The sequence below is a fragment of the Cupressus sempervirens genome, chromosome 9, assembly GCF_028749045.1.
Source record: "Cupressus sempervirens isolate cs-2001-9-10 chromosome 9, ASM2874904v1, whole genome shotgun sequence".
NCBI lineage: Eukaryota > Viridiplantae > Streptophyta > Pinopsida > Cupressales > Cupressaceae > Cupressus > Cupressus sempervirens.
This window is the reverse complement of record NC_143126.1, coordinates 554966586-554980731: the sequence shown is the minus strand read 5'-3', so window position 1 is coordinate 554980731 and position 14146 is coordinate 554966586. Positions and strand designations below refer to the sequence as shown.

General features: G+C 36.4%; 2 protein-coding genes across 3 annotated transcripts; both read right to left on the bottom strand.

The window, feature by feature from the left end:
- Positions 1–2735: 2735 nt before the first annotated feature.
- On the bottom strand, positions 2736–12545 carry LOC149539853 (disease resistance protein Roq1-like). Of its 2 annotated transcripts, none has more exons than XM_089801047.1 (6): positions 11833–12545; positions 10630–11713; positions 9660–9719; positions 9218–9544; positions 7454–9130; positions 2736–3978 (listed from the first exon to the last, which is right to left on the bottom strand). In XM_089801047.1, the coding sequence occupies exons 1-6, from the start codon at positions 12378–12380 to the stop codon at positions 3967–3969; spliced, it is 3708 nt and encodes a 1235-aa protein (XP_089657173.1). In that variant the 5' UTR covers positions 12381–12545; the 3' UTR covers positions 2736–3966. The 2 variants fall into 2 exon arrangements, with proteins under 2 accessions (XP_089657173.1, XP_089657174.1); XM_089801048.1 differs by lacking the exon at positions 2736–3978 and adding an exon at positions 7267–7403 and having other exon boundaries at positions 7451–9130.
- On the bottom strand, positions 6373–7400 carry LOC149539854 (uncharacterized). Its single transcript, XM_089801049.1, has 2 exons — positions 6986–7400; positions 6373–6896 (listed from the first exon to the last, which is right to left on the bottom strand). Exons 1-2 carry the CDS (start codon positions 7262–7264, stop codon positions 6492–6494), a joined length of 684 nt encoding a protein of 227 aa, XP_089657175.1. The 5' UTR covers positions 7265–7400; the 3' UTR covers positions 6373–6491.
- Positions 12546–14146: the final 1601 nt, after the last annotated feature.

The window sequence follows — 14146 nt, the reverse complement described above, 5'->3', positions numbered from 1 at the left end:
CTTCACACCTTTTTCATCTAGCTTTTGCCTTTGTTCCTTAGGCACATGTGCATATGCTACACATCCAAACACTCTCAAGTGCTGAATTGCCCATCTATTCCTTGACCAAGCCTCAAGAGGTATCTTGTTATGAACAGATTTTGTAGGGCACCTGTTGATCAAATATACTGTTTTTGCTACAACTTCTACCCAATATTCAGTTGGAAGTCCTTTTTCTTTCATCATACTTCTTGCCATTTCAATAATGGTCCTATTCTTTCTCTTAGCCACTCCATTTTTCTACGAAGTATAACTAGCAGTGAGTTCTTTCTTGATGCCATTTTGCTTGCAAAAATTTACAAACATATTGGAGGTAGACTCCCCTCCTCTATTTGATCTAAGGACCTTTACATAGTGTCCACATTCTTTTTCAGCCAAGGCTTTCAATTCAACAAATTTTATTAAATGTTTCAGATTTATTCTTCAAAAAATACAACCATGTCCTACGATTGAAATCATCTATAAATGTCATAAAATAATTACTCCCCCCAATAGAAGTAGTTTGCATAGAGCCTACCAAATTAGAATGCACTAATTCTAATGGTGCCCTAGCCCTTCTAGAATTTCTAAAATTAAAGGGAAGCTTATGCTGCTTACCCAATATACAAGCCTCACACTTGTCATATGAATCTGCAATGCTTGACAAACCATCTATCATTCTTTTCTTGGACAACAAATTTAAACCAGCAAAGCCAAGATGTCCATACCTGAGATGCCAAAGCTTGGAGGGGTCTTTAATCATGTCCCTAAGAGCTTATTGCTAATGTACTACGATACATGCATGCTTGGGAGGTGCAACACTGACTTGAGAAGAGAAACATGTCTCTATCCTCAATGGGAATATCTAGTTCTTTGTCATTTGGACTACTGTGAGTAATCTATTACTCCCATCCTTCTCATGAATGACACATTGGTCATTTTTCATTAGCACTTTGTATCCATTTTGAATGAGTTGTCCAACACTCATTAAGTTGTGCTTCATACCGGGGGCAAAATACACATTTTGTATCTCCTTCTTCTGACCTTGCTTAGTGCGAACCATATTAGATCCTTTGTCCACTATGGGAATAGTTCCATTATTTCTAATCTTAATTTCAAACATAGAAGTCTTATCAATGAAAGAAAATAAACTTTCATTACCACTCATGTGGTTGCTACATCCACTATCTAAGTACCATACCTTAGGGCTTCCTTCTTCACCAATGTTACACATGATGAAGGCTATGGGATTATTTGCATTTCCCATGTTCACATCAGCCACATTAGCATTTTGCTTTGACTGATCACCCTATTTCTTCTAACATTCACTTGCATAATGCCCACACTTATGATAGTAGTAGCATTCAACATTACTCTTATTGGAGTTGTAATTCTTCTTACTCCCTCTAGAGCTGTTTTGAGAGGTGTTTTCTCCCTCTTGGTTGCTTGCTCTTCTTGATCTTTCTGCACTAGCATTCCTTTGATCATTCCTTCCATGACCTCTACTTCTTGAGCCTCTACTGGAGCCATTTCTACCTCTCCCACTGCCTCTTGAATTCTTTTGAGCCTTGAAAGACTACTCTTGAGAAGTTCTTGCTGATCTATTTATCCAGTGCTCATGGGTTTGAAGAGTGCCCATCAACTCATCCATGGTCAATGTGGTGAGGTCTTTTGCTTCCTCTATGATCATCACAAGGTTGTCATATTTCTGAGGCAAACTCCTCAATATCTTTTCTACAATTCTTTGTTCATCATACTCTTGTCCATTTGATTTGAGTTGGAGAATCAAAGTGGAGATTTGTGAGCTGAACTCTGCAGTAGGTTCATTGTCCCTCATCTGAAGGTTCTCAAACTCTCTTCTGATCATTTGTAGCTTCAGTAGTCTAACCTTATCAATCCCCTTGAAGTTCGTCTCAAGGATGTCCCATGCTTCCTTTACATAATTTGATGTTGCAATCTTGGGAAAGAATGTCTCTGTCATTACTGCTTCAATTAGACTTAATGCCTTAACATCCTTTCTCCTTGACTCTTTCAACTAAGTCTTTTGTGGATTTGTGAGAGTAGCATACTGAGCTGGGTTTGTCACATCATTGAACCCATTTATCACAAACTTTCATAAATCATTTGCATCCATTATGGTTTTCATCTTCTTTGCCCATGTATCATAATTTTTTCCACTAAAGGATGGTGGTTGCTGCCATATCTTTCCTATATCTCTTGCCATGTCAAAAATCCTTGAAAAAAGATGCCTTAACTAACTATGGATGTGGGGCCTCAAAGCTTTGATACCATCTGAAAAATAAAATTACAAACCTAAAAATTTTGCTTGGCACATGAAGGTGCTGAGTGACACTTTTGCTCAGCACCAATGGATGCCGAGTGGTAGGTAGTGAGTGCCAAGTTAGCTCGGCACAAGAGAAAGCCAAGTGAACTTGGCACAAGTATATGTTGAGTGAGTTTGGGAACAAGAAATTTCGAGTGAGCTCGATAGCCACTACAAAGTGGTGCTCGATAGAAGAGGATGCCAAGTGTGTTCAGTAATAACTGCAAACAGAACTTAGTGAGAGTAACAAAGAGAGGACTTGGTAAAGACCAAACCGAGTGGGTTGTAAACCAAACTTACAACCTAGATTTTTCCACCATTAAAACCAGAGAGCCAAAGTATGAAGCTTTCAACAATGAACTTCTCAAATGCAATAAATAGAGGAAGAATAATAGATTTTAATATGCCTACTTGCTTTCTTGCTTTCTATTCAAATATGATAAAACTATTATAAAATCTGGGAGCATTCAGCTTCAACCAGAAAACCCTAAAATCTTCAAACTGGTAAAAACTTAAAACTTACAACTTTAATGGCTACATACAACAATGCCTAGAGAAATCACTGCTTCACAGGTCAAATCAATGGTAACTTAGAGAATGAAAAAAAATTTCACACATGTAGTGCAAATACCAAGCTGAAACTCTTCTGTCTTCTGAACTCTGACTTCATATGCTAATCAATTTCCTTCTTTGCTCTGTGCACTTGCACTTCTCTACTCTACTCTTCTGCAACTCTTTGATTTGCTAAACTGTTCAACTGACTGAATGAATCAGATTCATTCCTTTTTTTTTTCTCTTCAAAAATATTTTCTCCTTCTTTTCCAAATTTGAAATTCACCTACCAAGCATTAAAACTTCTAACGTGGTCAGGACGGTAGGTGTGCATTTGGCTCAAGGGGTAAACGACTATCTGCATTTAATATTTCAACACTTGTAATGTTTGGGGAGAGAAATCTCCATATTCTAACTCCGGTTCATCCAAAAACACAGAGAGATGCCATTGAGAGCAGTAGCTATGGCCAATTTGATGTTTGGTCCTCGATGATTGATGAAAACATCATAGGAAGGTCTTTTCATGGTTATTGAGGAAAAAGATAAAGAAGATGCAAATGGTGTCAGTTCATGAAAAGTGTCCATAACTAATTTAGCCTTTCCTTTGCTCCCATTGGAAAAAGTAGATGCCATGGAAGCTGGTCATAGAGAAAGAGGATAAAGAAAGCATGCTATTGGGGACGCAAACAACTGAATTGTTGTTAAAACTGATTCTGCAAGATAAAGTGATTCATATATGAATTTAGGCTTATGGTTATTAGACAAGTTTACAGTCTTACCTTTGTTCAAAGTCAGCAGGGAATTTGTCTTTTCTTCGCCCTTATGATTGAGTGGTTTTGCCAGTCATTGTTCTAAAGAGTGATATATACATTACTTCATTGGCAATGCATATTTGGTTTTGAAGAAGATCTTTTCTTGTTTCTTTAGCCCGTTCTCAATAAGCCCAAGCATTTCTTTGGTTGAATTGGGGTTTTAGGCTATTTTGTTATAAATTCTACTTCAAATTTCCATGTAATCTCTTCAAGAGTTCCTCTTATGTTTGGGAGGTTTGACTTTCTTCCTTCTATGAATTATTATCCATCCTTCGTCATTCACTATTGTGGATTGGGTTTTATATGTCTCGGGAGGGATGGATCCAATCTTTTTTACTTATCTTTTCTCTTATGTTTCTCTTAATCTGTTGTATGGCTACATCACTACTTCCTTGAGTTGCTTTGTTCAGTTCTCATGGAGCATTGACAGGATTTCAAAGCTATTCACGTAATGCAGGTTAATATCTAAACTTCTTTTTTACTGACCATGTGGTGTAGCAGATCCTACACAAGGCTTTCCTTTTTGTCATTGGTGACTTCTTCGATGCCCCCTAGCAAGAAGAATGGATCGTTGCTAGGGCTTCAAGGTTTCTTTATTTCATTCTCATGTACTGGGTTCACATAAGCTAGATTCATATTAGTAGACTTCACCATTTTTTCTAGCTTTTAAATTGATAGTTTAAATTATAACATTAATAAAATTCTAATTTTTCCTTCTACTTTTGTACAGTGAAAAACAATTCATCATTAATATATTCATTTATTTTGAAATTAGTGCTTATGAATCCTAGCTTTACAGTTTAACAATTTTTATTTTTTTTTAAATGTGTGAATGATAAATAACTAACACAAAATATAAAAAAATTCAATCATATACAACTCAATTCTTGTAATCATATACAATTTAGAATTTTAGTGTGTATTACAATCGAGTTGAGGCCATGATCACCAATATTTTATCATATTTTAACGCATATTGAATCTCTTTAATTATAAGAAGATATTTGAACTATTTAGAATTGAGTCCTCATAAAAACTATAATTAACTGACATAAATTTATAAATCTTGCCAATAAATTCTACCCATAAATACTCTAATCGTATACAACACAAAATACTCTAGCCACAATTTACATCCCTATGACTTAGCCAAATTATTTAAAAATTCAAAAGGAAAAACCCATACACTTAATAGAATAATAAACAATTAGTCAAAGAATCCAAAGATTGAAAGAAATTCTTTATGATTTGTAAATTTCAATTGAAAGAAAAAGACAATGCATAGAAAGAACGCTAAAAAAATTCCTGTCATTTATTGAAAATAATAGTTTTAATCATGTGGCTTACCATTATTTAACTCAAGCTTGAGTGATTTTCGTCACATTTGTCATTTGCTAACAAAATTACAATGGCAAATTAGTAATCGTTGCCTTTAAATGCAACGACTAATGTTTTCGTCACACTGATTGAAACAGTTAATCCTCCCTCGAGAATCATTTCAACACAAAATTTAAAAGTTTATTCTATGATTTGTAGTGTCTTCATTCTCCAATTTTTGTTTATATGAATATGGACAAGTTGGCCTCTTTTGATCACGTCAATAGGTTCATTTACATAAAGTAGGAGTTGGATCAAAGGAATTTTGAAGAAGAGCATTGTGTACAAGATTTGGATCAATGGAGCAGGGCACAAAAACTTGATAGGCATTACCAAAGTTCGTACTTAGGCGGAGAATATGTTTTAGATGTCGCTTCCCACTTCTTTCCATTGAATATGCAATTTACAAGCAATAAAAAACCAAAGTTTCAATCATTAATATGAAAATGTTGATGTAACTTTGAATGATTCAAATTAGATGCTAATTGTTTAAAATAATTTAATTCTCTCAAATAATGATTAAAAAAATAAAATTATATACACAAATATATTATTCAATGATGCACGTGAATGGATCTATATTTTTCTATACTTCAAGTTGTAATTTATCTTCACTTTTCTATCCACTTATCCCTTGCATCTTCTACTCCTACAAATACTAGAATATATAAAAAATAATTAAATATAATAAATGAATTTATCAAAATATACTTAAAATTCGTACAAAAGTTAATTTAATTCATAAAATTGATGAAAATAAAGATGATTTACAATTTGAACACATAAAATTGAAAATGATGAGAAAATTTTCAAGTAGACATTGCTAATATATTTGGTTAAATGGATCGGGACACAAAAACTTGATAAGCATTACCCAAAGTTGTTACTAACGTGGACAATATGTTTTAGATGTTGCTTCCTATTTCTTTCCCTTAAATATGCAATTCACAATATATAAAAAAGTTCAATCATCAATACAAAAATGTTGATATAACTTTGAATTATTCATATTGGATGCTAACTGTTTAAACTAATTTGTTTGTAAAATTATGTACAAAAATATATTATTCAAAGATACATGTGAACCAATCTATATTTTCTTGTAATTTCTTTTCACTTTTCTATCTACTTTTCCCTTGCATTTTCTACTGCTACAAATACTAGAATATATAATAAACAATTAAATATAATAAATAAATTTATCAAAATATGCTAAAAATTCATACAAAATTTAATTTAATTCATAAAATTGATGAAAATAAAGATGATTTACAATTTGAACCCAAAAAATTTTAAAATGATGATAAAATTTTCTAAGTAAACATTGCTAACATTATATTACAATGCACTCGGAAGCCACTTCATCGCAATAACATTGCTTCCATGCTGTAAATTTGATGGGTAGATTATTAACTTTGAATGAAAAGCGGCCATAACTTGTGAAATGCCTCCATTAGCGTTCCCTCTTCCCCCGTCACAGAAAAACCTCTCTCCACTTCATTCTTTATATGCGGATAGATGTAGGAACGTGGTTTATAGACACCTACGCATGCCCACCTACCCTTTTCTACTTTAATGCGACCACTTGGGATAGAAAATTTCGCCTGTGAAGAAACACAATTTATAACAAAACAGAGCATGAAGGCTCCGCCATTGGAGATACGCCTTTTCATCAATTCTAAACGATAAGAGTCAAATTTTTTATTGGAGATGGAGTCAACGATCTTCACATTCGAAGGGAGTAAAGATTGTAGAAGCGAGGCCGCATCAGGGACTGCCCGCGCACATATCACTGTTGTTCCAGATGGCCATTCCTGCAACATTCCCAACATTCAGTAAATGCCCCGCAAACAGATTGCGAAAAAAAGTTAGAAATTTCTAGTCCTATGAACACCACTATTACCTGCATCCTAGGAATACAACGTTCAATAACTGCTCCGTTGTTTGCTGTCAGCCTCAGCTTCCTCAAATTCTGCAAGCGTTCCAAGCTTTCTATTCCCGGAACCTCCATTCTGCTCTCAATAGTTAGCTCTTTCAATCCTATGCAATTTTCTATACCTTCGATTTTCACAATTCTGTTGCGTCCTTCTAGATGAAATCCTCTCAGAGAAGTTGATCTTGCAAGACTCGGAATTTTCTTCAGCATTTCACAGTCTTCCAAATATATTGACTCGAGGGTCATTGGCAGTGCTTCGATCTCCTCCAAATCTGTTTCTTCTACACGCAGAGTCTGAAGATTGCTCGATCCAAACGATAATGATGAGCCGCTGATTGGACACTTGACTACACTCAGCCTCTGAAGATTGCTCAGCTGCCTAATCGCTTTTTCTACAGATTTCTCTCCCACACGATCCAGCTCGGGACAATCTCTAATATCAAGTTCTGTCAAAGAAGACAAATGCCCGAGAGAATCGGGCAGACATTTCAGCTCGGGACACCTTTCAATGTCAAGCTCTGTCAAAGAAGACAAATCTCCGAGAGAATCGGGCAGACATTTCAGCTCGGGACAATTTCCAATATCAAGCTCTGTCAAAGAAGACAAATGCCCGAGAGAATCGGGCAGACATTTCAGCTCGGGACACCTTTCAATGTCAAGCTCTGTCAAAGAAGACAAATCTCCGAGAGAATCGGGCAGACATTTCAGCTCGGGACAATTTCCAATATCAAGCTCTGTCAAAGAAGACAAATGCCCGAGAGAATCGGGCAGACATTTCAGCTCGGGACACCTTTCAATGTCAAGCTCTGTCAAAGAAGACAAATCTCCGAGAGAATCGGGCAGACATTTCAGCTCGGGACAATTTCCAATATCAAGCTCTGTCAAAGAAGACAAATGCCCGAGAGAATCGGGCAGACATTTCAGCTCGGGACACCTTTCAATGTCAAGCTCTGTCAAAGAAGACAAATCTCCGAGAGAATCGGGCAGACATTTCAGCTCGGGACAATTTCCAATATCAAGCTCTGTCAAAGAAGACAAATGCCCGAGAGAATCGGGCAGACATTTCAGCTCAGAACAATCTCTAATCCAAAGCTGTGTCAAAGAAGAAAAATTTCCGAGAGAATTGGGCAGACATTCCAGCTCAGAACAATCTCTAATATCAAGCTGTCTCAAAGAAGACAAATTTCCGAGAGAATCGAGCAAACATTCCACCTTGTGACAACGATGAATCTGAAGCTGTCTCAAAGAAGACAAATCTCCGAGAGAATCGGGCAGACATTTCAGCTTGGGACAATAACTGATTTCAAGATTTGTCAAAGAAGACAAATCTCCGAGAGATTTGGACAGGCATTCCAGCTCGGGACAATCTCCAATCCAAAGCTTTGTCAAAGAAGACAGCCGACCGATGTTCTCTGGTAGCTCCCTCAGCGGACACCCCAATCGTAGCTCTGTCAATGAAGACAGCCGACCGATGTTCTCTGGTAGCTCCCTCAGCGGACACCCCAATCGTAGCTCTGTCAAAGAAGACAAATCTCCGAGAGATTCAGGCAGACATTTCAGCTCGGGACAACCTTTAATCCAAAGCTTTGTCAAAGAAGACAGCCGACCGATGTTCTCTGGTAGCTCCCTCAGCAGACACCCCAATCGTAGCTCTGTCAGGGAAACATTATTTGCGATGTGACGCGGCAACACTTCCAATCGCTCGCACCTATCAAGATTCAAATACTTCAGCTTTGTTACGTTTTGCAGATAGCTCAACTCCTCTTCTGACTTCAATGTGAGTTCTCTACACTCGTCCAAATTGAGATGTTGGAGGAGACTCAGGTTTTTGAAAGAAGCCGGCAATGTACTCAACATACTGCTTTCCCGCAAATCAAGATGCCGCAGACTGGTCAAGTTGCCGAAATTGATCGGCAGTGATTGCAGTTCACTCTTAAACAGAGTGAGGTATTCCAGGGATTTGAGAAAGCAAAACTCGTCTGGCAGACTCGTAACACTGGAGGCATCAGTGACTTCTATCTTCTTCAAATGAGTGAGAAGCCTTATCGATTTTGGAAAACCTTGAAATTTCGTGCACTCAGATAATAACAAATGCCGCAACTGCACAGGGACCTGCAACATAATTCCGAGTAGAGGAACGTAAAGCATTGAGCAATTATAAAAGAGTCGAAATATAGATTCAAAACATACTCGGCTTACCTCGCTCTTAACCCACAGCTTTCTCAAATAATGTCCTCCATATGCTTCTTCAAAGATTTCTAAAACCCTCAGATTTTTCATTAAAACTCCTGCCGGAAGATTTGGCCGTTCAATTCTGAACCAGCGAAGCCACACCAGGTCTCTTGATACTTCACTATAAAAAGAATCCCCACTAATCACTAAATATTTGAGCCCAACTGAAGAGGGTGAGAGCGACCAGATTCCACAATTTGTGTCAACCTCGATTCCTCCCTCGGAGAACCGAACGTGAAACTCATCAACCCCATTTATTCTCCCGGCCATTTTTGGATAGCGAATCCCTCGTTCCTAAATAAAAATCATAAAACATAAAATAAAAGATAAACCTAAAACATATCATTGTAAACATTTATGGACATTTAAATTCTAAGAGTAGAGAAACAAGAGATGGGGTCAAACAAACCCAATAATCCCAATTCACTTGATCTCCGGTTACTATTATTCCATGAATGCCGATTGTCCTCTGCATAAAGAGAGAATATAGAATAAAATTAAACTCGACAGTAATATAGCACTAAGATCAATAATTAATTTCTACCTACCCAAACACAATATACAATCTGAATAAGTAAATTTTCTTCCCCTATTTGATTATAAGCAGGCCTGGCTAGGCAGGCTCTCTTCTTCTTGGTCTTGGAAGAGAAAACCAGCAAATTAAACGAAGCGTCACAAAAATGTAAACAACTCAAACCTGGATTTCCATATTGCATTTCATGTAATAGTGTCATCAGAGATTCTGAAATCTGGTCAGAACTTTACGGGCTAAAAAAAAATGAAATATATCTTGAGTTGTAATAGTATTGCTTACACAGCCTCTCTTGGATCCATTAAACTTTTTATATATAATTTATTTAATGAATCAAGACATTAATTTAATTATTTAAAAAATATTAGTATCTATATCTTTCCACAAACGAGCCGTTGCAAGTTTGCGAATTGAGCAAAGAAAAGCCTCTAAATAAGAACTGCAGAACTAAAAATTTAGAGAATACATCTTGTTCCTGACTAAGAAAAGACCTTACAATAGACCTGTATTTAGTTATGAAAGAGCAGACAGTAAGAATACTTTTTCACAATAAATAATGTAGACACCATATACATTAGTACAGAGACTAGATCAGATGTATACAAAATCAAATGCTAAAAATTGTAAACCTATTACAGCCAACACCCATATTAATAAATTTTGGTTTAGTTCTACATTGATTGAGACACCTAATATTAAGCTAGACTGTTTTATTAGAAAGCTAATTAATCATAAAATGGATAAAACTTAGTGGACACAAACAACTGTATGATAAAAAAATATATTATTTAATTATATAATAAATAAATTATTTCTTGTTAAATTAATTGTAAATATTGAATTTTACCTCTATTTGGTTCTGAACATTGATAATTGCTTTGGGGAGTCCAAAGCGATAGGGTGATTGGCTTGTAGCAAGGCTCCTTCCCAAGTCTCTAATATGATCATGCATATTTATTTTGACTCCATCAAATTCAACCAAACACTTATTAAAAAGACTTTTCAAACCTTGTTGACCACTCCATCCCAATCCATTCCATATTTCAATGACCAAACTACTCTCTTCTCCAATGAAAAAACATGCAACATCAAGAAACATTTCTTTTTCCTGATGATCAAGGTTGTCATAACTTATTTTCAGTATCTCTTGAATATCATAAGGTACCACTGTCGTGACTTTATGCAACAAAGACTCCCAAATTTCTTTGTCAAACTCCCCTTTGAGCTGTCTTCCAATAACCTTGAGAGAGAGCGGAAGTCCATTACAAGCCTTTAAGAACTTCTCTACAAGCTCCTCAAATCCATCCTGGTGAAGAGGTTGTTCAAAGGCATGCAAAGTAAAAAGTTGTTTAGCATAAACTGGATCAAGAGCTCTTATTTTATATATACAAGTAACCCTCCAAAATCTAAGGACATCATGTTCCCTTGTAGTAACAATGATAAGACTACCACTTTCAAGTCCACGTTTTACAGGCATCAAAGCATCCAGTTGGTCTACATGATCCACATCATCTAGAACAAGAAACACCTTTACTGAATTCAATTTTCTTGAAAGAGTTCCTTTACCTTCTTCAATATTACAAAATCCCATATCACCAAGATTCAGATCTTTCAAGATTTTTTGCTGCCTCTCATACAACAAACCTTTGTTCGAGGCATCTCGAACATTAGATACAAAACTAGACCACTGAAACGTAGAAGACTTTTTGTTGTATAATTCTTTTGCAAGGGTGGTCTTACCAGACCCACCCATCCCCCAAATCCCAATTATTTTTACACCCTCATTAGCTTCCTTAGAGTGGATTGTATTCTTCTCAAAGTCTTCCACTATTTCTTTCATACCTACTGGATAGTCTGCAACACATAATGGCTCTCTTTGTACCATTTTCAATACCGTATTCACAATATTCTTCAGCTGCGAATCCTCATCGCTGAACAAGTAAAATTTTTGGAAAATCAAAACACTGCACATGCCAAAGTTAAGACTATACATGATACGAAAAAGAATCGATATTTGTTACAATAGGCAGGTCAAGTGCGTGGGACTTACTCTTTATTTTGTATGACTTCGCCCTTGTAAAATGATGCCTTCCAGAGTGCCGTCTTCCACTCGTCCAGTTTTCCCAGATATCCTTCAAAGGCATGAGCATACTTTTCTTTCCCTTGATGTACCCGTCGGAGATCAGAAGGATCAACATGGTAGAAGATGGGAATGATTGGGGCGCCAGACTTGACCATAAACGAGAGTTCTGCCAAACACCAGGGCGATTCGGCATACCTCTCAGAGAAAATAGCAACGTGGACCAGAGCGCTGCTCATTGCTGCTTGTAATGTATCGGGAAAGAAATCACCATATTCTAACTCTGGTTCATCCAAAAACACAGAGAGATGCCGTTGAGTGAGCATGGCATAGAGAGCGGTAGCTATGGTGGATTTGACGTCTGGTCCTCGATGATTGATGAAAACGTCATAGGAAGGTCTTTTCATGGGTATTGAGGCAGAAGAAGAAGAAGATACAGATGAAGATGGTGCGAGTTCATCAAAAGCGTCTATATACGCAGCCTTTCCTTTATTCCCGCAGGCAGAAGTAGACGCCATAGAAGCAGGTCGCAGTGAAAGGGGATGAAAAAACCCTGCTGTTGGGAAGCCGGCGAAGGGCTAATTTGTTGGGGGAATTGAGGCTGCGGGACGAAATGAAACGGCACTGGCTAAATAGCCGAATATTTGCACCGGCTATTTAGCCAGTGCCGTTACCTCCGTGACTCGGCACGTCAGTTTTGCTGGATGCCCTGCCGCCTATGTCTGGGCAATGGCTAAATCGTAAACTAAATTGTAATGCCCCCATATGCCTATGCATGCATGTATGAGTGGACTTGACTAGCACACGTGAAGCACTGACCCCATCGGTGACTGATATGGGTCGCATTACTCTATCTGGCTCACTGTTACAGTAAACACTGTCATTATGGTTACTTGCAATCAACAGTAGTGGCGCGTGATGCGTGAAAAATCCAAGGTCATCAAATTCAAATGTGTCTCCCGCATTTGTCCATATTCAAATTCTATTTAAATTTGTGTCTCCCACGTTTGTCCATATTCAAATTCTATTCCCGGCACGGTGAATGTGAATGCATCCTCATTAAAGAGTCACTATTTTACAAGTCTCCAAGCCGATCATAATACATTCTCCAGATTTATTGCAGCCTATGCAAAAATGAGTGTCGAGACTAATTTTAGAGGACCTGTACAGCAAAAATGATGGTGCCCCTCATCTGATGTAGAAGCATAAACAATGCTACGAATATCTCAAAGAAATGCACTTAAATAAAACGCCATCATTGCAAGATATGCCAAAATGGAATCTGTTTAAAGCAAATGCAATCGACAGGTGTGAAGTTGGCTTGTCATCATCCTTCCAGCCTGTGACTAATGAGAGCTTTGAAGCAGCCTATGGGCATTAAGGATGAGTAAGTTTATTTGAAGTTCTAGCTATCACTACCATCTCTAGCGAGGATTTACGATATGGCATAGTAATTGGTCCAATAGAATGCCTCATAGAAATGACTAGTAGAATGCATAAATTTTTGGATATTTCTGAAGTTCTAGCTATCACTACCATCTCTAGCGAGGATTTACGATATGGCATAGTAATTGGTCCAATAGAATGCCTCATAGAAATGACTAGTAGAATGCATAAATTTTTGGATATTTCTGATAGGCATTAAATGAATTTTGTAACAATTACTTGGAAAATATGCAAACATCTCTAAAATATTTGAATTACTAAAAAAATTGTTCATATTTTAGATTGATGATTTATAGATTGGTAATTTCTAGTTCTTACATTCAAAACAAACCCATTGCTATTGAGGTTTAAAAATAAATAAAAATCATGTTATTGAAATTTCTTGAGAGTACTTTAAAGTGGTCCATGATTAAATTTAAAAATTTAATCTTTAGAATTTATAGTTATATTCATGATTTACAATATAATAATATAAAAATTAATAAGAAGAGATTTGAAATTTTCCACTAATAAATAAATTGTCAATATTTTAATTGTTGTGTACTATATTCTTTAAATACTTATCTATAAAATCTATAGTTTGTGACCTCAATAATTTTCTTATTTTGTATAATAGAGTAGAATAATACAAAAGAATAAAGTAAAATAAATTGACAAGTTCAAAACTTCAAACAAATCGTTAGTGGTAGAATTTTTCCAAAGGCCATCTCAAATGAACTCCCTTAAATTACAAACTAAAAATTTGGAGCTCTTATCCATTTGAACACTATTCTACTTTATTGCTTTTCACCATAAGTTCTCACACTAAAATAATATGCACCATGTCACACCTAAACTA

Bases quoted from the DNA above. Each gene is read 5' to 3' on its own strand.
- LOC149539854 (XM_089801049.1), bottom strand. From the start codon at position 7,264: ATGACCCTCGAGTCAATATATTTGGAAGACTGTGAAATGCTGAAGAAA. The intron at 6,897-6,985 runs GTAATAGTGGTG...GGAATGTTGCAG, and splicing joins GTTGTATTCCTAGGATGCAG to GAATGGCCATCTGGAACAAC.
- LOC149539853 (XM_089801047.1), bottom strand. From the start codon at position 12,380: ATGGCGTCTACTTCTGCCTGCGGGAATAAAGGAAAGGCTGCGTATATA. The intron at 9,720-10,629 runs GTAAAATTCAAT...CTCTTTATGCAG, and splicing joins ATGTTCAGAACCAAATAGAG to AGGACAATCGGCATTCATGG. The intron at 9,131-9,217 runs GTAAGCCGAGTA...ATTATGTTGCAG, and splicing joins AGCTGTGGGTTAAGAGCGAG to GTCCCTGTGCAGTTGCGGCA.